This window comes from Maniola hyperantus, chromosome 11 (genome assembly GCF_902806685.2).
Source record: "Maniola hyperantus chromosome 11, iAphHyp1.2, whole genome shotgun sequence".
In the NCBI taxonomy this organism is placed as follows: Eukaryota; Metazoa; Arthropoda; class Insecta; order Lepidoptera; family Nymphalidae; genus Maniola; species Maniola hyperantus.
In genome coordinates, this window is record NC_048546.1 from 5108067 (window position 1) to 5135854 (window position 27788).

The 27788-nt window shown below is 36.9% G+C and overlaps 1 protein-coding gene across 4 annotated transcripts in view; it reads left to right on the plus strand.

Annotated features, from left to right (window-relative positions):
• The window catches only part of ths (thisbe), a 147141-nt gene that overhangs the window by 86110 nt on the left and 33243 nt on the right, over window positions 1-27788 (plus strand). For 3 of the 4 annotated variants that reach the window (XM_034973113.2, XM_034973114.2, XM_034973115.2), the window contains exons 3-4: window positions 10706-10751; window positions 24061-24187. In XM_034973113.2, coding sequence (XP_034829004.1) covers window positions 10706-10751; window positions 24061-24187 — 173 coding nt within the window. Of the gene's footprint in view, window positions 1-1278; window positions 1653-10705; window positions 10752-24060; window positions 24188-27788 lie in introns of those variants that run through there. The other variant, XM_034973116.2, reaches the window with a different exon arrangement.

Genomic DNA, 27788 nt, shown 5'->3' on the forward strand with positions numbered 1-27788 from the left:
TCAATTATAAATATTTTTAACAATAGATTAGGTATAAAGAATATTAGTTTAATGAACATTAAGCAGACAAATGCCGTGTTTTCGAATACACTTATGAGAATTTGTTTAAACTCCGCGGTCCTTAGAATAAACAATAATACATTGCTCTTTACTCTTAGTTCAATCGCCTTGGTATCAACACACAAAAAGTAAATTATTTAAAACAAAACGGCGTTATCGGCCGGGTGAAGGATTTCTCGAGCGAAATAAAAAGGATTGAAGTACTCGTAGGTAGTACGCGCAACGCGCACGGCGCACTGGCCCATTTTGATAAAGCCGGCCGAAGATTACGTCCACTCAAGCACTCAGGTACACGGACTTATTTTGTGACCGAGCGACGATTTGACCGATGTGAAGAACTAACTATGCCTTTGTTTATTTTTCTTCCTTTAAACACTTTGAGATATACTAAAGCATCTAACTTCTTTGGTGGCGTAATATTTTCATAGTTTATATTGTGTATAACCTATTAGCCTAGTGGTTAGGACGTCCGCCTTTAAATCAGAGGTCGGGGGTTCGATCACGGCACGCACCTCTAACTTTTCGGAGTTATGTGCGTTTTAAGTAATTAAATATCACTTGTTTTAACGGTGAAGGAAAACATCGTCAGGAAACCTGCATGCCTGAGAGTTCACCATAATGTTCTCAATGGTGTGTGAAGTCTACCAATCCGCACATGTCCAGCGTGGTAGACTATGGCCAAAACCCTTCTCACTCTGAGAGGAGACCTGTGCTCTGTAGTGAGCCAGCTATAGGTTGATCATGATGATGATGATATAACGGATGTGAGATTTTTTATTCAACTAACTACAACATTCCATAAATTCGAACTTCTAAATTCCTGAACAGATTTAGATGTATGGGGTATAGTTAGAACCCCGATCATCCCGAATCATAAATTATGCCGCCATTTTCAAATGTGATTAATCGAGGCTTTTCCTTACAAAACTTTGAGACTAAAGCATCTAATTTCTTCGGTGCAGTGGTTTAGTTTGGCTCGATATTTGCCTACTATTTTTTTTTTCAATTCCTGGACAACTTTTTTTTAGAAATATTTTTTTAGAAGATTAACTAAGAGCAAGTGAAAACTTTGTAAGGTCACCGACAAAAGTCCCACATACCTACTGGATCTCAAACGCACGCACACATAAAAAAAGTTTAGCTTATAAGTTTATAATCAAGCGGGGTTTTTATCTCGTAGTCGTTCACCGCCCGCCGCGCAGCGCACATGTCAGGGGTGTATTAGTCAAAGAGGCGTCGAGCGTCAAAGGCGCCGTACGAGCGTGAAGTGGAGAGTTGAAATCGCGTGCGTTTATTCGGGAAAATATGAAAGTGCTGTGGAACGCTGTGTTTCCCTTCAGTTGCGTTCAGCGGTTTTCTTAGTTTTTCTTTTTTTTCAAGTGACTACAAAGCCCATTGTTCGGAATAACGCTTGTTAAAGCGTGTAAATATGGTATTTTGCGTGTTTTGCCATTGAATGGGACGTGTGTTTGAATATTACATAAAAGTGGATTGTTCTGTTTTACTAAAGGAACAGCAGCAGTGTAACTCGGTTAGATGTATGTTCAACATAATATACAACGGGACAAAACATGACGGCAAAGTTCGGCTATGTAAGTTGATGTTAATTTTTATTTCCTTTTTACATCCCCATGAAATTTTTTTCATATCCGCTGCGTGTTATCGGTCGTTAATCTTTCCGTTACTTAGTAATAACTTTTGAATGAATGAAATAGACATTTTATGATTGCCTTCAAGTTATTTTAATATCTTTAGTGATATTGCGAAAAGCGCCGTTACGGCTAACCTTGAAGAGGTATGGCAGTTTTTATTTAATTCGAATACCCCTTTGGTTTCTACACGGCTTCACACTGGAACGCTAAATCGCGTGGCTGCACGGCTTTACCCGTAGGGTGGTAACTAGCCACGGCCGAAGCCTCCCACCAGACCAGACCAGAAATTGTAAAATTCCAAACCCCTGCCAGTAAGCGAACCCGGGACCTCCCACTAATAAGACCACAAGCACAACACTTACCACTGCGCCAGGAAGGTCGTCAAAAAAAGTTTTGGAGTTTTTCTAAAACTACCTACTTACCTATTGTAGGCTTGATTGCAATCACATCAAACGGCAGGTGATGATGCAGCCTAAGGTGAAGCCCATGATTAAATATTAATATTAATATTAATAGGTGGCTATTCTATAAGTAAACACGTAAATTAAGAAATTCTATTATAATCTAAGATGGTTTATAAGTGATTATAATAGCTGTCTAGTGTCTAATCACTGAAGTACTGGCACACACTTACATATAGTGTTACTTATATAATTATACATTTTAGTATGAATGGAATATTTTATATTAAACAAATGACTATACAAAAATGAATTGCTAATTATTCTTAATCAGGCATTTTACCGTGAGTGATTTCCATTATATAATTAATATCTGTCTCGGCTTTACTCACGTGTTTAGTCGACGTTAGCCCGACTAGTTTCTGACTAGAACTGACCCTTGAAAAAGGACCCCGGATGGGTTCGAAACTAGTCGGGCTAGCGTCGACTAAACACGTGAGTAAAGCCGGGACAGATACCTAATATATATAATCAGGTATGTTTTACTTTCAATGTGTTTTGAAACGACAAATAACATGCTTACCTTTATGTGAATAGGTTCCACTTAGTTCCTCTAGATATAATTATATCACCACCTCAAAAGCACAGCTCACACACTCGTAGGTACATCATAATAATTGTTTTGGTCTTTCTTATCTTTTTGGTCCCTTCTAGAAAGTGGCGATAGTGTACAAGGTGTTGTACCGATAATAATGTCTCAAGTTGTCGGTTAAGTAACGTTTTCTTGAGTTACAAATCGAATGGGTGGTATCGTTCTCGTCTAATGGAAATGCAGGTGCATTGAGCGCTAATTAAATTGAAATCTATACTATCTGAGTTTATATACCTACTAGCTTATGCTCGCGACTTCATCCGCGTGGACTACACAAACTTCAAACCCCTATTTCACCCCCTTAGGGGTTGAATTATCAAAAATCCTTTCTCAGCGGATGCCTACGTCATACTAGCTATCTGCATACCAAACAGCCCGATCCGTCAAGTAATTTGAGCTGTGCGTTGATAGATCAGTCAGTCAGTCAGTCAGTGACCTTTCCCTTTTATATATTTAGATATCTAAGGGGTAATCTCCGGAAATGAGATTTCGATTCTGAAAATTATTTATCTGATAAATAGTTAGGTACCTATGTACATTATCTCCGAGTGCTATAGCCTTATGCTGTAGAATATAGGTAGATGTATATCACGCAGGACAAGTCGCGGGCAATAGCTAGTTTTTAACATTGCTAGCTTTTCCATTGGTCTACTATGTATTTAAGTTGTAATTTTTACGAGCATTGTTAGAGCGATCATGCACTCATCCGATCCGAATCCGTAAAATATGGATATAAAAAATGTCTGTCATACGTCATAAGCTACCCTAAAATAGTTCTATGACTACTTCGGAACGCATTATCACGGATTTGGATCGGATGAATGCGTAGCCGCCCTTAAAGTGTACTTAACATCGGTATCTACATTTTTTTTTTAAATAGATATAGCGAGCAAACGAGCAGGCGGGTCACCTGATGTTAAGTGATTGTTCATGGGCATTTGCAGTCTGGTGCTATGTAGGAATATAGGCACATACCTATATTCCTACTTATAATAATAAAAAAATAATAAAATCATTTATTTCACCAGATACAAAATCATATTTTTGTTACCTAGTATTGACACGTAGGTACCTTAAATATAATTATTATAAAATTCTTACTAAAAGAATACTGTGCACCTGTTTTCCGAACTAGTAGAAACTGTGTCTCGGAAAACAGGGCCTCCAGCTCGGTGAGTACAAAGCTAACTACATACTAACTAACAAACATATATACATAACATATACTTAACATACTTATATACTTTTAACGACCTCCCTGGCGCAGTGGTAGGCACTGTGGTCTTTTTAGTCGAAGATCTCGGGTTGGATTCCTGGCAGGGATTTGGAATTTTACAATTTCTAAATTTCTGGTCTGGTCTGGTGGGAGGCTTCAGCTGTGACTAGTTACCACCCTACCGGCACAGTCGTGCCGAAACCAAACGGGCGTGGGTTCAATAAAAACTACCATACCCCTTCCAGGTTAGCCCGCTTCCATCTTAGACTGCATCATCACTTACCACCACCTTGTATCTGAATAAAAAAAAAATAAAAAAAAAATCCGATGAATTATTATGTTTACTTTTTGTTGGAAATTTCTAAATAGTTAGAGCATAGTGAGTATTTTCTTCGGAAATAAACGTAGGTACAGGATGTGAAACCTTTACTATCGTATTACACTAACTGATACTGTGCGGTCGTACCGAGGAAATACAGTATTGTATAGAATTAGAAATTGATACGTCTAAATGTTATTTTATATCAGAAACCTTTCTTTATCACCGCCTTTCGTACACAGAAAGTGGTAACCTACTTAGGCTTTTGATGGTGCAGGTTTTATAAATAAATATCCGTAAACTACGTTCATTAGTAATGAAATTTGCTTATGCCCGCGACTTTGTCCGCGTGGACTACACGTTCAGACCCCTATTTTACCCCCTTACGAGTTGAATTTTCAAAAAATCTTTCTTCACAGACTGATGTTTACTAGCTATCTCCATGCTAAATTTCAGGAGGAGGTCCCGGGTTCGATTCCTGGCAGGGGTTTGGAATTTTATAATTTCTAAATTTCTGGTCTGGTCTGGTGGGAGGCTAAAGCCGTGGCTAGGTACCACCCTTCTAGCAAAGCCGTGCCACCAAGTGATTTAGCGTTCCGGTACGATGCTGTGTAGAAACCAAAGGGGCATGGGTTTAATAAAAACTGCCATACACCTTCCAGGTTAGTCCGCTTCCATCTTAGACTGCATCATCATTTAACACCAGGTGAGATTGCAGTCAAGGGCCAACTTGTACGTCTGTATAGCGGCAACGTTTTTAATTAACGAGCTCATATGGATTCCTTCTTTTACTACGGAACCTTAAAACGCATTTTTATGAACCGCAACCGAAAAAACGCATTTATTATTATAAGTAAGTAGTTATGTATAGTCTTGTTCATTTTATAATTTCCTTTTTATGAAATTCCACGGCGATGTCCTTCAACTTTATTGGAATAATATTAGATATTAAGATACTATTTTTAGATATCGCATTTTTCGCGTATTATATTTTTAAATAAGCAGCTATCAACCGATACCTCTGGTTATCTGTTATCTAATTATGCTGTCTGCACAAATATTGAATTTTTATTACAGGTGTGAAATGACACTGACCACTATGTTTCGATAATAATTCCGTTTCTTCACCGTAAGACTGGGGGCACACGATGCGTTGCGGCGCCGCACCGTATCAGCCGGCTTACGGGCGTGCGTGCGCCGCAACGTTGTTATGTCGCAGCGGCGCCGTAGCAGCGTTGGACAGTCTGTTGATAAAAACAACTGAGCGGTGCCGCTCCGACGTCGCAACGCGTTCACCCCTCCCAGCCTCGTCTCGGTGGTTGCAAGTCCGGTGCGGCGCCGGAGCGCATCGTGTGACATGCCACAGATATTAATTCTATGTAAGACGACGCGACGCAGCGACAGCGCTCCGGCGCCGCGCCGCCGCAACGCATCGTGTGCCCTCACTCTAAAACATTCTTCTAGGGTGTATACTCGGCAACGTGTTACCTATGGACCCAGGATCGTGGACTAAAAATTAATGTACAATTCCACTAATAGATGCCCATTTATTTTAGCGATTTTAAAAACTATTTCTTATGGACTTGAATGTTATATCAGATCAAGATTTAAAAATAGAGTTATTTGTTATTTATTTTTATAAAATATGTGATACAGTCAAGAGCACAGGTCCCATGGGCAGCACAAATCGGAGCTCAGCTAGGGGCTTGGCTCTACCTAGGCTACTAGAGATCTCATGATATTTTAACAGTGAAAGCATTATAAACTTGTAAGTCTTGGTAACCTTTACATGAAATGTTTTTGGTGGGATTGATATTATAATATAGTAAAATTAAATTTTTGATATTACTGATGGGCGATGGCTTGTAGTATTTTAAAGCTATAATAAGTTACAACATCATCAATTACGCGACAGATCAAAATGGCCATCGGGGAGGGAACGCCCCGCACACCCGCACAGCCCCTACGCTAACCCGATGCAGGCGAGTGCGGATGACGTGCGAGTGTGCGGGGCGTCCCACCGCCTCATACCTCGATTGCTATCTCGACCTGTGGCGGAACTTCTGGTCTTTGAAATTATGTTATCTTGTACTCTATTAATGACTTCAAAATGAATACACATACAGCCTCCTATCACTATCATTATAGTATAATTATTGTTGGTACGGATTAACATAAAACATTGAATGCTCTTCGCAATTACGCGGCTCTATTTTCTCTCGCAAATAAAGGGTTCTTGACTTCACAAACACAATGAAGTGGCTCCTTGCAGGCAATTTAAATATTTATACACCCGTTACTGAAGTGCTTATTACTATAGTTGGGAGCATGGTAGAGAAATCGCCAAGTTCGTAGGGACACTATCTGTGTAGGCATGCTGTAACGAGTAACAACATTCTCATACAACAAAATACCGGCTAATACAATGCAACCCGGCTGAGTTTGTTGTGGGCTCTTCTCAGACTTGGGCGAGTTTGGAACCCTCGTAGCTATAGTTTTAAGTAATATCATCTTACAAATAAAAATTTTGACGATCAGGAAGCGTAGAATTTTACCTATTCTGAATAAATAATTTGAGTTTGAGTTTGAATATTAAGTATTACTACGTAAAGAAGTGGCACTGACGTCCGCAACGTGATGGCAAGCCTACTGGCACTCGCGCTGGCGTCTCTCGGTTCATCACACACGGTATCTTAGCAAGTCGTCCCATTCGCAACTCGTCCCACGTTCGCAACTCGTCCCATTCGCAGCTCGTCCCATTCGCAACTCGTCCCACGTTCGCAACTCGTCCCATTCGCAGCTCGTCCCATTCGCAACTCGTCCCACGTTCGCAACTCGTCCCATTCGCAGCTCGTCCCATTCGCAACTCGTCCCAAAAAATCATATCAATCCATTGCTCTGTTGCGACGTGATTGATGGACAAAACAACAAACAAACACACTTTCACATTAATAATAGGGGTACTGATTTCCTTGAAGTGTAGGTAAAACACTATCATAAAAATTATAAATAGGAACGCAATATTTTCTAGGTTCATGTATGTATGTAGGTATGTGAGTTTCTTTGTAGTAATGAATACCACGTGATTGTACCTTTGATATAGCTGTAGTAAATTCTACGTAATAACAGTGTTATGTAACTTTTAAATACCGTAATTAGGAATTCGATACGAAGCAATTTTTATTGCCTCATTAGTATGCAGTTAAACTGTGCAGTTCATAGAAGGTATAAAAAAGAGTACTTATAATTTTTAAGCTTTCCGTAGAGCTCATGCTTTATGCAAATTAACGTATCACCCGCCTCCTTATCTCACTAAATCGCATAAAATACGCCGATGCCTCATAAATATATCAATTTATATCATGTATAATGGCATTGACACATAACTTTATTGTTTGAACAGATGTATTCATTACTACGCATGAAGTGAAGTGATTCTAGTCTCTATGTAAACGCGGATTGCAAATCGTATGCAGGATCCGGAAAATTAAATACTTATTTTTAGGGTTCCGTATCCGAAGGAGATCCAACTACTAAGCCTCCGCTATCTGTGCGTCTTCTGTCTGTATCTCATGAACCGGAATAGGTAAAAATTTGACAAAGAATAAAATTAAGCCAAACTAAGGCAAAAAATCTCTAATTTATTTGACGGCGCCCGATGATTTCGTATTAACATGTTTTATGTAAATATAATCATTTTTTTATATTTTAATAATAAATTCTAATCATTATAAAGATTTATAATATTGTGGGTATAATAAATTCAAGATTAAAGATTAATTTTATTGCACAATATTTATTTATATTTGTTCATAAAATTAGTCTTTTGAGATTAGCGCGCAGGTAAAAATGAACTTGGGCCGAATATTTATATCTATTATATACATATTATTACCATACCATACCATATGCGACAGGTCGAGATGGCAATGGGGAAGGGAGCGCCCCGCACACGTACACAGCCCCTGCGCTACCCGGTGTGGGCGAGCGCGGGTGACCCCGCCTCGTATCCCGATTGCCATCTCAACCTGTCGCGGACTATGGGTATATGTTTGAAGAGCAACCACCGAGTTTCTTACTGATTCTTCTCAGTAGTAAAGGCAAGTAAGCAAGTAGGAAAGGCATTCCGTATCAGTAGTAGATTCCGATGACGGTTCAAAAGCACGCAATAATAAAGTAAATAATGTCCTTCTGCATTATTATAGTAGGTGTAGAATACCGTACTCTCATAGTCCGATGCGAGTTGGAATGGCAATCCGCAACGACCAAAGAAAAGTCAAATGGAGATTAACATATCAATTTACTTATATCATACTAGCTTATGCGACTCCATCCGTGTGGACTACACAAATTTCAAACCCCTATTTTACCCTTTTAGGGGTTGAGTTTTCAATAATCGTTGCTTAGCGGATGTTGGCAAATTGGCTATCTGCATGCCCGATCCGTCCAGTAGTTTGAACTGTGCGTTGATAGATCAGTCAGTCAGTCAGCTTTTTTAAAAATATATTTAGAAGAAGACACAGTAGAATCGGCTTGATTGACACATTAACGCACAGATGATATTGCTAAGACTGGAAACTTGAGATTCTTAATGTAGATTTTGTCTATAAGGTAAGTCTAAGAAAAGATTTTCAGATTCTTCACGCGAGAAAACCGGGGTAGTTCAACTAGTGGTTCAATATAACAGGGCAAACTCATTAATTGATATACCTAACTTAAACGGCTGAAAAGGTTATCTCTACAACCCGTTATATAATATTGTGCATATATAAAACGTCCTACACCGCTACAGAAAGGTTTTTTAGAAATTCCATCCGAACGACGGGGTGCGTCAGTTAGACTGCTAATTAAAAAAACACAGTATCCAAAGCTTGCTTACAAACATAATATTTAGAACAAGGTTGATATTTTCTATTATTCTTACTCCCCTACTTTCAAAATTAAATACGAAATTACAGCATTTTACCCCTGCGCAAAAGCTGTAATCAAATTGCCTAGACGTAAAACCTAACGAGGGTAAATTTTAAAGGTTAAACCTACCCCAGCAGTGTTCGTAAACTGAAATATGTGTACTCGAAATTAAGCCTTAAAATACACGGGACTTAAATAAATTAAGATAAAATTGGCTTGCGGCAATTTTCGAGTTTTATCAAATTTAGCGGGGTTTTAGCATTCCTCATGAATTACCTACCCCATTCGTAATAAATATACCGTTTCGTTTCTGTTGAAAGTTTCATGATTTGAGTGAAGGCCATGTGACCTTTGGAAAATACCTACCGCATTTTCTTATTTTATAAATTTATTCAACGCGGCATGGCGCAGTATAATTTTAATACAGCAGACTACGGTAATTGAAACGTTTTATGCCTATTGAGAGCGGTGATAGCATAGAGGTTAAGACGTCAGTTTTCTATTCCGAAGGTCAGGGGTTCGATCTTGGGCACGCACCTCTAGGTTTTTTCTTCTTTTCGGAGTTATGTGCAATTTAAGTAATTTAATGTCACTTGCTTTAACGATGAAAGAAAACATCGTGAGAAAATCTGCATGCCTGCGATTTCTCCATAAGTTCTCAAAGGTGCGTGAAGCCTACTAATCCGTTCTGGGCCAGTGTGGCAGATTAGGTATGCCCTAAACCCTTCTCATTCTGAGAGGAGGCCCGTATTCTCAGTAGTGGGCAGACTTGCCTATGACTACTTTATTTTTTGTAAACGAGAACTTCTGTATATACCTACTATATAAAAAAGATTCCGACGAATTGAGAACCTCCTCCTTTTTTTGAAGTCGGTTAAAAAGACAAGGTGACTGACTGACTGATCTATCAACGCACAGCTCAAACCACTGGATGGATTGGGCAGAAATTTTGCATGCAGATTATGACGTAGGCATTCGTTAAGAAAGGATATTTACAAATTCAACCCTTGGGCGTAAAATAGGGGTTCGAAGTTTGTGTAGTCCACGCGGACGAAGTCGCGGGAATAAGATAGTTTAAATATAAAGTGATATAAATAAGTTTAAGTCTATTGTAAATTTGTTTATTTTCAAAATATAATCGTAGTTTCGAATATCGGCCCTACCCCGTTTGCCATCTCGGCCTGTTGCGTACTGTATGTAGCGTTATGTAAGGGCCAGTGCACACGGTGCTACGGAGCTACAACGCGCAATGAACAAAGTTATCCAACGCATTTTTTGCACGACGCACTTGGGTATATGCGTTTTCTCGCGCAACATTTTCTCGAAGATAAGGATTAGAGGATGTTTACGTCATAATACCTATATCTACATGTTCAGCCTGATCCGCTTAGTAATTTGGGCTGTGAGTTGATAGATCAGTCAGTCAGTCAGTCATCTTTCCTTTTATATATTTAGTAGAAGAAGACTACAATAATTGTATGTTTATCTTTACAGGTTACCACAGCTTGCCGTCTCTGCAAAGATATTGTGCCTCCTGATGGTAAGCATAGTTTAATCTATACTAATATTATGAATAGGCACCTAAAGTTTGTACGTTTGTTTGTAGGAAATAATCTCTGGAACTACTAAACTGATTTTCAAATTTCAAAAGTGCATAAAAACTACATTAAGCCGGCAACAAATATTGTACATCGACCTTTAGAATAAGATTTCGGCTTTGTAGAGCGTTGTCTCTGTCACTCATACCTATGTGACGTTTTGTCAGTCTTAACGACAGAGACAAGCGGGTACGAGTATTTACGAAGAATTGACCTTTGGCCATTACATGACTGTTTAACACAGAGATATACAGGCTGTAACAAGAACACTAGTAAAAACTTAGCGTTATTGTTATACTTACTATCTAAACACAATCCAATAAGTACCAATAACCATTTGCCTCATTTTATAGTTTTAGTGATTTAGTATTTTTCAAATCCGCAATGTATACGTTCAACTGAGGTCAATACTTCATCTGTGGCATTGACTCTGAATGGCCTACTTACGCTTTTACTTACTTAGAGGTCTACGAACTTGCATAAGTAGGCCACTCGGAGTTGCCGCGTGGTAGGTGGGGCATTGGCCCCAGTTTTGTACGCTATACATTGCGGGTTTGAAAAATACTAAATCACTAAAGCTACAACATGAGGCAAATGGTTATTGGTACCTATTGAATTGTGTTTAGATAATATAACAATAGATAGTATAACGCTAAGTTTTTGCTACCGTTTTGGTTACATCCTGTATAAATGGAAAAAGGTGACTGACTGACTGATCTATTAACCCACAGCTTAAACTTCTCCAAGGATTGTGATAAAATTTGGAAATCAGCTCAGAAAGGATTTTTGAAAAGTCAACTCTAACTTTTCGGAGTTTTATGTGTTTTAATTAATTAAATATCACTTGTTCTCAAAGGTGTGTGAAGTCTACCAATCCGCACATGGCCAGCGTGGTAGACTGTGGCCAAAACCCTTCTCACTCTGAGAGGAGACCCGTGCTTTGTAGTGAGCCGGTGATGGGTTGATGATGATGATGATGATGATGATGAAGGGGGCAAAATATGGGTTAGTAAACGGACGAAGTCGCGGGCACATGCTAGTAATTAATACGTCAAAACGGTACGATCATTAGAGCATAATGGCTACAAATACAAGTTATGCATTAAAAACATCCATTAAATATTATTAGGTAATATTCCTACACAGCTACACTGCATAAGCTTAGATGATAGTTTAGATAAAATAATTCCTGACAGTAGCATCATACTTGTGATAAGAAGTGTAATATTATAGCGTAAATGTCTGTCGCTAGATCTTAATAAAACAATTTACGTCATAAGTAAAAAAGGTCACTTAACCGGTATAAAAGGATTAGTAAGTAATTTCAATTGCAGCTATCATTTTATTCGCATTAGCCAAGTTTAATAAGAAAACGTCTGATGCTTGGCCGTCCATTTTTAAACCTCATGCACATTAATATAGTGCAGCGTTATCAAGATTTTAATTTTATTAGTAGGTACTGAAATATTTTACATAAAGAACTGAACATGACCGATCCCTTTAAAAAATTAGTAACTAATATTATGAAGATGAGTTTGTTGTTTGTAACCGATAAACTCTGAAACTTCTAAGCCGATTTGAATAATAATTTCACCATTAGAAAGCTACTTTATCAAAAATTATATAGGCCATACAATATATCAAACACCCGAGTGAAGCTGGGGGGAACAGATGGTCATTTACGAATCTGACCACACTGGAGCTTTGGCTAGAGATACATCTTAACCATCATCAAATAAGATATGTAGGGCAATACATAGAATGCTAAAATAAATAGCATAGTAATATATTAAACATAAATTTAACACAACATAGGGACAACAACATTTGGTCTCAAAGTATATGAAATTTCAGACACTAATAAACAAATACAAGTTTCACTTACCGAAAATGAATTAACTTTTCACTTCAAAAATAGATATGTCACTTAGTGTAGTAAACACTGCATGCAGAATATCGAAATAATATAGCATTGGAGTAATATTTATTCACAATTTCTCTTTTAGCTGCATAAAAGCGTAAAAAGGGTGCTGGTTTGTAGTTTTAGCTGCATAATGGGTAACATACACTCTCTTTATCAGCCAATGTTCAGCTCTTGGGGCGGCTGTTACCTTTAATAATGCTTATATATATAATGCTGATATAACGCAGTTGTGGGCAGTTAATCAGCTAGTTGCTGAATAATTTGTGCCCAAATCAGAGTTATATCTTCTGAGGATGCTATTATTCAGCTATTATTCAGCTAATATATAGCACGTTTATGCAGCTAAAGTTTCCAATGTGGACGGTAAATCAGTTGATATGCAGCACTTTTGTGTTACTTGGGAACAGCTGTTGATTAATAATGTAAAACTTAATCATCACTTGAATGCTAACGATAATAACCTTTAAGATGTAAGTGACGGAAACACCTTGACATACACAACAAGGAAACGTTGATTAAGATCACCGATTTCATAGAAATAATAGGACATACAACTGTTTCTAAAGAAGTTGACTTGAATTTGAAAAAAACTCTACATTTGTTTCCGCGATACTACAATATTATACAAAGTAAGTACCTAACTCAAGTATTTTGAAGGAGATAATATATTCGCGGTTAAGTTTAAAGTCAAACTCTTATTGATGGTCTGGTATGGTGTTAGATTTGTAAGATATAGTGGTGATAATTATTACGCAAACTTAAAACTAAAGCTACGAGGGTTCCAAACGCGCCCATTAATTATTTTTTTCGGCCTAGCTCGGTTGTATACCAATCCTAAACAGACCAAAAGTAATATTTAGGTACTATAATTCACCGCAGGGAATTTTATATAAAAGTAATAGCATAACGTCTTAAATTAATATAATAAAATACAGCTAAGGATGCACTCTGGTTCCGCGAACGTTCCAGTTAATTTGAAGCGCAAATAATATTATGGTAATGCATGGTCACTAGACATAATATGTATGTTTTAGCGATCACCTATCATTAGCTGTTATTATGATTACGCTCACCAGCTCTACGGTTGATGAAGAAATTTTCTTTTAGGGCCACCGCTTACACTAATAATATATAATTTTTTAGTAAGATATTTTTATATAGTTAGGTTTTTTTTACAAAAAGTTAATTATTGATAGGCAATCCTAGTAACGAGCTGCTATTTTTGAAGCACGCTCAAAGGTGTCAAAAGGTGCGTAAACTCCACGCTAAAAAAAAAGCTAAGAGAATACCTTTAGTTACGATGAAAATAGGAGATACAGTAGGTACGCAGCCGAAAGTAATGTACCTACATCGACCTTTAGAATGACATTTCGGCTTTGTAGAGCGTTGTCTCTGTCACTCATACCTATATGACGTTTTGTCGGTCTCAACGACAGAGACAATGCTCTACAAATCTGCTATCTCGTTCTAAAGGTCGATGTACATTACTTTCGGCCGCGTACTGTAACTACAGTCTACAGTTCAAATAGCTTGGCATTAGAGGAAAATAGTAAAAAGTTTTTATTGTACGTGCTGAACTGGATACACGTGATCATAATACTGTGTCCGATTACTGATAATAGTTTGTATGGAAATGACGAAATGCTTACCTACGACATGCATACGTCAAATTTTTCTATGCTGACTGTATAAAAATAGAATAAGTTGAAAATGAATCCCTAAATGTGTTGGTCATTGCAAATCTCGAGAACAGCTGAACCGATTTCGCTAATTCTTTTTTTATAATATTCCTTGAAGTACGAGGATGGTTCTTACGGAGAGAAAAATTTAAAAAATTTGAATCGACTGTTAGGCGGAACGAAGTTCGCCAGGGCTGCTAGTTATACAATAATTATCCTTATTTCAATACTGCACCATTTAGCATTGTAAATGCGAAAGTGTGTCTGTCTGCTATATTTTCAGGGCCGATTTTGACGGGTACAGAGATAATTTGCATGCATTACGGAGCCAGACATACTTAGGCTACGTTTTATACCGGAAAATTGAAGAGTTCCCGCGGAATGTTTAAAAAACCTAAATACACGTGGACGAGGTTTAGTATTGAGCATTATCAAGTATTTCATTTGCTAGCTAATCTAAATATATAAAAGGAAAAGGTGACTGACTGACTGACTGATTGACTGACTGATCTATCAACGCACAGCTCAAACTACTGGAGGGATCGGGCTGAAATTTTGCATGCAAGATAGCTTTTAGGACGTAGTGCACTTTCGGCTTTTGGTCATTTGATCACGCTTAGGAGTAACCAATTTGTTAGTCAAATATGGTTAGCTTTCAACTAAAGACCAGATATTAGTCAGACAAGGGCAGATTTCTTGCCCTATCTGAGAACTTACTAATGAAACCTAGTAATAAGGCGTTTGGGCCATCTATGACATATCAAAATATTATTATTTTGGTTTAAATATGTCTTCTACGTTTTTTAATAAAATAAGGAAAGAATGAGTTTCGAATATAATTAAAACTGGAAAAACCTTTTGATGCAAAAATCATGTTTTCTCTACCTACATGCAATGGCCTAAGAGCCAGCGCGTGCCAGATCTTCCTTATTTTAAAAAGCTGAAAGTTTCTCTGCGTATTGTCCCCAACACTGGGAGGAATTTTTGTTTGGATGTTTGTTTGGATCATGGTGACTTTGAGAGATAACAGGTATTAAAGGTGTAAAAAATCTTTCGTCAACGTATAGTCTTTTTTTATATTTCATTCAGAATAGTATTAGAAATCACGTCATGCATTGCCAGACACTTAGTTTTTTTTTTTTTTAAAGAATATTAGCCATGTTAAATGACTAATATTCCCCTTTCCCCTCCAACTAAGCGTAAAGCTTGTGCTAGGAGTAGGTACGACAATAGTGCAACGGGCGGGGTTTGAACCGTCGACCTTTCGGTTTTCAGTCCACTTCTTTACCTGTTGAGCTATTGAGGCTCTAAGTATGGTGGTAACCCCCTGCCAGACACCTTTAAAGTTTAATAAATTATTAGCGTTTAAGGGTGTATGGCGGGAGTTCCCACGACACTTAGTGTCTGGCAACGCATGTCGTGATTTCTAATACTACTCCTAAGAAAATATAAAAAGAATTAGATTTTATACTTTGACGTAAGATTTTTTACACCTTTATTATCTGTTATCTCCCAAAGCCATCATGATCCAAACAAACGTTCCTCCCAGTGTTGGGGATAATACGCAGAGAAACTTTCGGCTTTTATAAAATAAGGAAGGTCCGGCACGCGCTGGCTCTCATCTCCACAACATTCGAATTTCAGTTTACAAAAATCTGCAACATTAGGTATCAAGAGGATTAAATTCTTCGAATTCGCATCTCGATGGCGCCAATACGCAAACATATTTACATTAACAATTATTTGGAGTAACTATTAACCTTTGTACTGTGTCTCTTTACATTGATACAAGGTATTTTTACCTATTGGTTAGCCAAATTTGTTTTCACCTAGGTCAGTGGTGTGAGGGGCAAATATGTAGGTTATTGAATTCTGTTCTGTTTGCTTATTTATTAGTACTTAGATAAAGCTTGAGTCTACATTTTTTCAATACCTACTCATCTTCTTCTAAATATATAAAAGGAAAAGGTGACTGACTGACTGACTGATCTATCAACGCACAGCTCAAACTACAGGATGGATCGGGCTGAAATTTGGCACGCAGATAGTTATTATGACGTAGGCATCCGCTAAGAAAGGATTTTTGAAAATTCAACCCCTAAGGCGGTGAAATAGGGGTTTGAAATTTGTGTAGTCCACGCGGACGAAGTCGCGAGCATAAGCTAGTCTATTATAAGATGCCAGCGACTTCATCCATGTGGATTTAGATTTTAAAAATTTCGCGAGAACTTTGATTTTCCGGGACAAAAAACCTGCGTATAAAAGATAATTCTGTTATAACTATTAGTATGAATGGTTATTTTAAGTTAATGGTGTGCAAAGTTTTTATATATCTACGTAAATAGTTAAATTATAATGTTCAGGTGCAAAGGTTAGGTCTGTGGGGCAAATTTTCCTTTCAATATAAACTTGTTATGTAATATTAATTAATTATTAAATTTGTTATTAATTTTCAATTAGCAATAGATTAGTGAAAACATCTTTCATTGCTCGTTAATGTATGTTATTATGTAGTAGGTATATAATGTAAACGATTATTACGTTATGATTTGTTTTCCTAATACAATTGCGTACCTACATAGTTCGATTATATAAAATTATGCTTATTACAAGGTGGCTTACTACCAAGTAAATTTTTTTTTGTTGTTATCTAACAACTGCAATTTCATGCGCGTAGATTTAAGTTTTTTTTTTTAATATCGGTACGTCTCCGGGAATCAAGCTAATAAGCTTGATGTAAGTAGCTATAGCACGCTATGGTTCATCTACGTAGAATTTGGTTAGGATTAGTAAGTATTCCAGCACGAGTTTTGTAAAGTTAAGTAAAGTGAAATATTCTTTATTGTACACCAATGCCAAAACAACAGAAATATAACAAAGATGTTTTGTTTATTATGATTTGTTTATTAGTTTAGAGTTTATTTATAACTTAACTTATTTTAGTAGTAAAATTACCTGACACTTTATTCGAATGCGGTGATTACCTTTAATTAGCTCGTTATTTTATCTAAGAAATTTTGTATTTTTAATTTTGTGTTTGATGTAGATGATTAGCTGTTGGTGATCCTAATTTTGCTATAGCTTAGCTTATTTATGATAGTTTTTGTCTTAGAGTTAGACGGATAACTTTTGAATTTTTCAGGATAAAATGTAGCATACGTGTTAATTCATCGTCATCACGTCTCTCAAATCATTTTGTTTAACAGTTATTAGATCAAACCAATTAAAAAGTAAAGTCCAAATTCCAGTACAACAACTCCAACACGTACTAACGGATTATCACCTATTACGTAATAGATCGCTTAGCAGATTATGCGATCTGTTTACAACAGTGGCCCTACCGTGGTTGTTTGACAGCTACAATGTCACGATCGCAATCATCTCTGATTGGTTAATGCTCGCTCACTATTGGCTACAATGCATTGTTGCAACAAGAATCGCACAAATTCAGCCAATCAGAACAATTGAGATTGTAATAATGATTGATGCAGGTTTTAGACAATCGCCCTACTGAACTATTCTTATAGTAGGTATGCGACAGGTCCAGATGACAATCGGGGAAGGAACGCCCCACACACCCGCACAGCCTCCGTGCTAACCTGCGCGGGTGTGCAGGGCGTCCCCCCGCCTCATACCGCGATTGCCATATCAGGCTGTCGCGGACTATACAATGACATGCCTGCAAAATGCACACTATTCGCTATGAGCTGCGTATTGCGTCAAAGAAAATGCGAAAGTAAAATAATAAACACTTTACACTATTTTGACCTTTATTTTAAAACCACTATAAACTAATTTGCTAGCTCATAAAGTTCATCATTAATGCCTACAAAAGTCGAATACGCAAGCCAAAGTTAAGTAATTTTATGACTTTCGAGTAGATATTGATTTACAAAGTTGCAAACCTACTCGTAATTACGCCTTTTATAACGTCACTGGAAGTACAATAATATCTAGAATCTATACTGCTATAGTATATAACTATATACCTACCTAATTAATTATTATTGTAAATGCAAAATGTGTAATCCGGGAAAACAAAGAAAACCCAATCATACAGATTGGTTTTAATTAAAGGGTATGGGTTTAATTAAAATGCCATGCTAATCCGCTTCCATCTCAGATACTTATGGAATTTTCAAAACTATATTGTAGGTCTAGTGGTTAGCAAGTTCGGCTGTGGATGGCGAGATCCAGGGTTCGATTTCCGGATTGGGCTAAAACAGTTAGGTATTAGATTTCTCTGATAAGAAACTCTCTATAAGACCTACCTACCTGCCAAATTTCATGATTACAGGTCAACGGGAAGTACAGGTTTCTTGACATAAAGACAGACAACAAAGTGATATAAGGGTTCCTTTTGGGGTACGGAACCCTTAAAATACACGCGGACAAACCTGCGGGCTGCAAAATTACCTAAATTTTCCAAAAAAAAGAATAATTTTCTGCTAATTATATTTTTATCGATTCTATCACTTCCGCATTTTTTAATTACAAAAGAATTTCAAATAACGATACGTTCGTTCCCGCTATCTTTTCAAAACAATTATTACAAGCGTGTTATCATTTATCAGGCGTGTGTGTGGCCAGTCTAATCCTACAAATAAGGTTGTCTCAAGATAACGTTATTACAACGTATAAAGTGGACGTCACGAATGGTGATGTTTCTAAATTCAGACTATCAGAATCCAAATAAAGTGAAAAGAGGAGTAGGTATGCCCTTAGCCATTTTAATAACGTTGATAAGAGACCTTGTAAAAACTTGGTAACATTCGTTGAATCTGAAAAGAAATTGCTAACCATAATGAAAATAAATCATGGTTCCCACTTTACATATCTAGACTCTGGAATAAGGATATTGGAAAAAGAACAAAAGGGACAGGCAGGCCATGTTTGTCGCAGAACTGACAACCGATAGGGCAGACGTGTTCTGGAATGGAGACCGCGTACCAGTAATCGCAGTGCAGGATGACCTCCAGCTCACTGGACCTATGATCTGAAGATGGTGGTTGGAACTGTGTGGATGAGAGAACGCCGGGTGGAATGGGTTTTTGGTGGCACTTTTGAAAAGGCTTGTCTAGCAGGGGACGCATACAGGCTGATGGATTGGATTTGGACCTAAAGTAGAAGAAATATTTTTTTTAGAACAGTGCAGAATGGAAGAGAAATGATTTAAACTTTTACAAAATGCTTTAGAAAAGACATGTTTATCTATCATTGGTTTGGAATGCGCGTCCTGTCGACAAGAACCAACAAGAAATTCGGTTGTTAGTCTTTAAAAAAATTCTAATTACAACTATAAGCCATGAATAATTAAGCCTCAGATTAAATTAGAATAAAAATATAAGAAGAAGAGTAATATAAGAAGTAGTAGAAGCTTTTCCATGTATGAAAAAAGACATCCGAAATTGAAGATATTAACAACTGACCCAGAAACACTTTCGCAAACATAGATAGCACGAGGATCATACATTATTATCAATGTTCAAGTACTGTGAAAATTTCCGATACACTTGCGCTAGCTAGTTCAGTCGAGGTTGATATGTGTTCAACCGTTCATAATGCGTGCGGTCAGTTCGTGTGAGATAAGCACAATGGCACAAGAGTCGGTGACCGCCAAATACTAAGAAGCGATAATTGTGCTGAATATCTCCTTACATAAGGTAACCAAATTAGTGTAACTCAAATAGAGAGAATCAATGAATACTTGGATTGTATCCAAACTGAACCTGCTTTGCTAATGGCAAAGCTAAAAATAGTAGGTAGATAGCGAATGCCAAAAATTGAAATGAATCCTCTTCGCTTAACTTAGATGAATAAAAGATCAATAAGATAAGAGAAATAGAATTAATTATTTATTAATTACTCGTGTTCATGTTAGTGCTAATTACTGCAAATATTAATTCAATTATAAATATTTACACAGTTGTAAATATTATTAATTATAATTTTAATCTTCCTGTCTTACCTAGTACACTTATAAATATCATGTTTTATTAACTCAATGAGATGAAGCGCCATTTATTAATAAATATGGTAAAAAATAACACAATTATCATAATTATTAATTTTATTTTCATGCGAGAATACGAGCGTTGGTTTTAAATATGACATGTTTTGACGTGTTAACGATTCTATCGTTTGGGTTTAGTTTACCTGTGATAATGAATGTGTTGGAATAACGATAAGTATCTAGTTAAAATGCTCTTCCGTTTTATCATCATCATGATCATTATAATCAATCCATCGCCAACACGAGTACATCGGCCCATACTGAGCACGGGTCTCCTCTCAGAATGAGAATGATTCAGGGTTCAGGCCATAGTTTCCCACTCACTTTGCCCTCTGCAGATTGGCAGATTTCACACACATTATGGAGAACTCTCAGGCATGCAGATTTCTTCACGATGTTTTTCTTCACCGCCAAAGCAAGTGATATTTTATTGCTTAATACGCACATAACTCTGAAAAGGTAAACGCCCGAGATTGAATTTCCGACCTCCCGTATAGAAGGCCGATGACTTTTAACAACCAGCCTATCACCGCTTTTCCGTTACACAGTTAGTAAGTAGTTATTGCAACTTTTATCATTTATTGCAAGATTAATTATTGTCTTACTAGCTGATGCCCACGACTTCGTTCGCGTGGAATTAGGTTTTAAAAATCCCGTAGGAACTCTTTGATTTTCCGGGATAAAAAGTAGCCTATGTCACTCCCATGTCTTTAACTAGAGCCTCAATAGCTCAACTGGTAAAGGAGTGAACTGAAAACCGAAAGGTCGACGGTTCAAACCCCGCCCGTTACACTATTGTCGTACCTACTCCTAGCACGCTTCACGCTTAGTTGGAGAGGAAAAAGGGGAATATTAGTCATTTAACATGGCTAATGTTCTTTAAAAAAAAAAAAAACTATACCCATGCGAAAAATATCACGCCAATTCGTTGCTCCGTTGCGACGTGATTGATGGACAAACCAAAAAACAAACACACTTTTGCATTTATAATAAGGGTACTGATAACAATAAGTTGTTGATTTGTGTACAACAACGATACTTAATAATGTTCCAAATTCAAAAGACGTAGATATACGTCTTTCAAAATACCTACTAGGTATACCGATGTCTCCGATGTAAACATTGAGGAGTAAAACTTCGGTAAGTATTACTTACAAAAGTCCCCGTGAAATGCAATATGGCTGAATAGTGACCGCGTCGCGGTAGCCTATGCTTTCCCACCTGAATATGACACCGTTTTCACACTTTCAAACGGTCCTACACCAACCGTTGACAAAAACTCGAAAAGAACTTAAAGTTAATCTAAATAGAACTTAAAATTGCCTAAACAGATTTGATTTGAACCCTCGGTAGGACGGATTAGCTGAGCACGGTCGACCTATTAAAACGATCGATTGTTTCCTCATTGTAGCGTTCAGAACTGCTGGTTACTGTAATAAGTAAAAATATTGCATAAACTTAAAATAATCTACCTATCGATAGATACATATATATTTTTAAGATTTTTTGAATAAGCAAAAATCTCCAGGTTTTTTAAAATTCATATACAAGTGAGCCCTTGACTCCAGTCTCACCTGGTGGTCAGTGATGATGCAGTCTAAGATCAGAGCGGGCTAACCTAAGGGCCTAACATGCACCCCACGAGACAACTTTGTCTACGCATTTTCTCGTGTTATTCATAGAGATAACACGAGTAAATGCGTAGACAAAATTTTCTCGTGAGCGCATGTTAGGCGTGTCTTTTTACTATAAAACCTCTTTAGTTTCTATACAGCACCGTACCGGGACGCTAAATCGCTTGCCGGTAAGGGTGGTAACTATAGCTACGGCCGTAGCCTCCCACCAGGTCATACCAGAGGAAATTTAGAAATTTCTCTCGCTGGGAATCGAACCCGTGACCTCTCACTGATAATACCGCAACGCTCACCACTGCGCCCGGGAGGTGCTGCCCTTTCGTCGGTAGTCGGTAGCAACAGAACGCCTTATCGAATAGTTTACTATCATAGCTTGATATCGAATGTTATTATTTGTAACTACTTACTATCATGATAAAGATATGATGTTGGCTTCCATATTTCATACTGTATATCAAACCATATAAATAACTAACTATTATCAAATATTTTAGATGATTAGATTTTATTGCTAGATAGATTTAGTTGCAGTTTCTGATAACAATCAAAATACTTAATTCAAAAATAAATATTATGTTGGGGTCAAGGAGGAGAAAAATGATCATATTTATGAATATTCAGATAGAAGTTTAGAATATGGGCGGTATATGCTAATAATATAACCAATATCTGCTATAATGAGATATCGATAGAGACTGGCGCCACAAAAATCACGGAGAAAGTTCCGATAATGGGAAAACTAATTTAAATTGCCCTAAACCTACTAAATGAGGAAAATACTAAGAAAACAGCGCAACTTTTATTTCCTTTTTGTCTCTGTTTATTCCGTAAACTCATAAGAATGTTATAAATCATTATAGTTTATATCTTTTCAAAATTTTCGTATAATGAACCGGTAGTAAGCAAAAGTTATCTTGGAGTCATAAAAACATTCCTCGTTGATAATTAAATTGAATATTAAGAGGTTAAATAAATTATGCGATAAACAGTTGTGAACAAACTTCTAGGTACAATTGATATTGTTTTTATTATTGAAATATTGAAATTATTCCATACCTTTGAAGGATAAATAAAGAAACCAAAGAAACTTAAGTCATTTTAGGACATTTCTAGCTCAGTTTTGGAAGAGTATCCTGTATATCATATCGCCTTTGTAGCTAAGACCCACTAGTTATAATTATCATCATCATAATCCATTGTTGGCCCATTCATGTGCATGGGTCTTCTCGCAGAATAAGAAAAGGTTAGGCCAAAGTCCACCGCGCTGGTCAAATGCGAATTGGCAGACTTCATAAATCTTTGAGAACATTATGGAGCTTTCAGGATGCAGCTTTCCTCGCGATGTTTTTCTTTACCGTTAAATCAAGTGATATTTAACTGCTTAAAACGCACTTAAAGATAGTAAGAGATAAACCCCCCAAAAGGGGGGTGACAATTTTTAATCACTAATCCACCACCACTATAGATATTATTTATATTAGAATGTATTAGTATTCTGATGGATAAAGATATTTTTTTCCAGTAACAGTGTGTTGGTAGGATTTTTAGGTTTAGGTTTAAAGACTTTATTTTCTCAAAAAGAACAAAAGTTCACTTACATGAGAACAATTTTAAACATAAATATAGAAGAAAACATTATTTATGATACGGTGAATTTATAAAATAATAAAACTTATACCTATATATTTTAAAACTATAGTGTTTGACAATATTTTTTAAATTTTTCTTTAAATTTTGGAAAAGATGTTTCGTTAAAAATGTCTTTCGGCAAGTTATTATATAGTAGTACTCCCTCAAACTGTATACTCAAATTTTATCTACTAAATCCCTCTCGGTGGCCACTCTCAGAGCAAATTGGGGGACTCTGAGATGTCTTGCGGTGGCCTCCTTGCGCGACGTCCATTGGGCTTATCCCTGAGAAACTCCAAGTGGCACCTAGTGCATTGCGAGCGAATTACATTGACTTCACTGTTTCTAATCGCTATTTCGCAACTTTTCCAGGTGGTGATCTGCGGTGCGGTGCCGTCGATGGTTCGGTCGGTTCGTCTCTTCAACAAGTGCTCGCACACGTTCGTCAACGTGTACCCAAACGGCACTGTTATGGCCCGTTACGATGGAAACGACCAACGTAAGTTCAACGTCTATCTAATATCTATAGTACGCGACAGGTCGAGATGGCAATCGGGGTATGAGGCGGGGAACGCCCCGCATACTCATATCGCTGATCTAAACCATAAAAGCTGTTACCTTGGCCTGATTTCCGTCTAAGTTAATGTCCGTATCATACTCCGCCAATAAATGCCAATAACCATGAAATCACCACAGATAAGATATCTTAGAAACAATTAGGTATTATTCCTTCAAAACACAATTTAAAAATTATTCTAAACTAACAATTAAAATATCAAGATCATATGGTGGAGTAGGTACTTTTTCAGTTACATAACATGTAGGTATTTATTATAATAGGTAATATTTTAATATCATTATGTATCCGGTATCACTTTTTTACATAATGGACTCCACGCATTTTAGGAGATCAATATGCCAATCATAGTAAAGTTAAATTTCAGATTCCAAATGCCAAAGCAGATTCTGTTGTCTTTCTTCTTTAAACTAAAGTAGAGTATTTGCATCTTTTTCGTTTTAATTTTGCTAAAATAGAACGGAACATGAATTTTACATTTAAAGACGCTAAATTTTAGTGCACGCTACAAATTTAAATAGGCTCTCGACTGGCAGCAAAAGTTACGAGGTTTGACGGCTCTAAATTTAATTTAAAACTTTCAAACGGTGTCTGTCCTTTTCATATTACATTAGTAAGAAGAGGATGCGATTACTCTAAATTTAGTTGTGCTCAGAATCGTACCAACGTAAAATTCTTTAAAAAATTAACTCAATTATGTACCTACTTACAACTCTATAACCGTTCAACTTATCAACACGTTTCAAATTATTAGTAAGGCACTACTAATTTCTATAAGTTTAAAGAAAACATGCGTAAGAATTTCGAATACATTCATACGAGTATGTAAAGGCAAGGCTCAGCAAGTCCACTGCAATCATCGAGGCGGGGGCTACACGTGAGAAACTATAGGAATATGTCAATACTTGAAGGGTCATTGGCCAGCTGCAACAGGTAAAGTCCGCGGTGCAATATAGTAATAACTTGGGAGCTGGTGGCAAAGAATGTTCTTAAAAGATTACAAATAAAGAGTTAGTCAATTCGACCCCACTCCATCATCGATGGAACTCTATTATAACTCCATCAAATCTAAACCATTTCCCATATATTATTATTATTATGTCTTCATTGAGAAAAGGGTGGTGTTGTATGAAAAAGGTCAGCTTGATCCCATTTTAATTTGGTCTCATTTACCTAAATGATCTGTTGCTGGATCTTTATCGCTACATTATTTTAATTTGTTTAATTTAAATTAAATTAAACAAATCTATACCATTTACTCGCAATTTTTTTGTCGCCAGGGAACGTAGGCATGTAGGCAAGTAGCATGTAACAGACTTCAACACTTGTCGCCAGCAGATCAACAGTTTGACAAACATAATCATCGCTGCTGACACTCTTTCACTATTAATTAAAAAGCATAGTTGCAGCGAGAATGCTATAAATTCAACCAATCACAACATTTGTGATTTCTAGCAATATAATAATCACAATTTTCGTTCTGAGTGACAGATGTCTAATGTCTATGTCACATATGTATTAATTCATCATCATCATCATGATCAACACATTGCCGGCTCACTAAGAAGCATAAGTCTGCTCTCAGATGGAGAAGGAGCCATAGTCTACGGCCTACGCTGACAAAATGCAGATTGGCAGATTTCACACACCTTTGAGATTGCAGGTTTCTTTTCTTTCACCGTTAAAGCCAGTGATATTTTATTTCTTAAAACGCACATAACTCCGAAAAGTGAGAGGTGCGTGCCTGGGATCGAACCCCCGACCTCCGATTAAGAGGCCGACGTCCTAACCAATCACCTCTTTGCAATAGTATGTATTAAATGTAGTTCAAAAATTGCCACCAGCTCCCGGCTAATAGTAACGGGTATTATCGTTATAAGAGAAAATGTAGACAGGGGTTGTGAAATTAGAAACTTCTTTAGGTCGGTCTTTTGAATAGATCTGGTATAAATAATAATATATTAGTCGTGGCCTTGCATGTGTTTTTGTATCTTCAATAGAGTTGCGAAATGTCACAAGTATTAAAACTTGAACTTATTTTATTCAGTCAGTAAGTCAAGCAGTAACCCAACTGGTAATTAATATAACATGGTAATTATGGATTCACAATGAGGCACACAAAACTTCACAGTGCTTTTCAACATGTTTTCTATGGAAAGGCCATTTAGCTCTTACTAATTTTATATTACCTACTAGCTTATGCCTGCGACTTCGTCCACGTGGATTTTAAACAAATTTCAAACTCCTATTTTACCCCTCTTAGGGGTCGAATTTTCAAAAATCCTTCCTTAGCGGACGTCTACATCATAATAGCATCTGTATGCCAAATTTCACCCCGATCCGTCCAATGATATGATGATATGTGTCGATAGATCAGTTAGTCAGTCACCTTTTCCTCTAGATTTTTAAAGAACTAGTTACATGCAGAAATTACACCTATGCAAATACAGCTTAATGATTGGCATCTTTATTTTTATTGCTTTTCTAACGACCATTGACTTAGAGGGCACAAAAGGAGAACGTCGTAACTGCACATTGTCTCGCCCGGCGAAAGCATTCCGAGCATTCGCAAATCTACACTAATATTATAAAGAGGAAAACTTTGTTTGTTTGTTTGTTTGTTTGTTTGTTTGTTTGTTTGTTTGTTTGTTTGTTTGTACTGAATAGGCTCAAAAACTACTGGACCGATTTTAAAAATTCTTTCACCATTCGAAAGCTACATTATCCACGAGTAACATAGGCTATATTTTATTTTGGAAAAAAATAGGGTTCCGTAAGATATTTGGGTTTTTCGGACACAAGGTGTAAAAAATCAACCAGAAAAGTTACTTATTTTGCGTACGCTGCCTAAACTATAAAAGATAGAACCATAAAATGTTCTAATTAATTGTAGATCTTATAAATATCTACAAAAAAGTCCGCGACACACTATACCCATCTATGTCGAGTGAGGCACAGCAACCATTTTTTTATTTAAAAATCTTGAATTTTTTTTGGACTACATTTAAACGCGTTTATTTTACTCATGCTATTAATCCTTATCAAAATAAATGATTTCATCACTAAGAACAGTTTATGGAGATAATATTTGGTCTTTGAATGATTAAAATTGGACGTTTGGTTTTGAAGTTATGGCGAAATTAAAATATTACGATTTCTGCTGCACGGCCCGTTGTCTACACTATAATATTATAAAGAGGAAAACTTTGTTTGTTTGTTTGTTTGTTTGTTTGTTTGTTTGTTTGTTTTATTATATAAAGAGGTAATGTCGTTAAGTTTGTTTGTAGGGGGTAATCTTTAGAACTACTGAACCGATTTTAAAAATTCTTTCACCAGTAGAAAGCTACATTATTCCTGAGTGACATAGGCTATACGGGATCTTTAAAAACCTAAATCTACGCGGGCGAAGCCGCGGGGATCAGCTAGTATGTAATATATTGCCGTCATTACTCAACGTTTGTTGTAAATACACGCAACTTTTTAGCATAGTCTACTCTCTAAATAAAAAGTACTTTCACCTCGC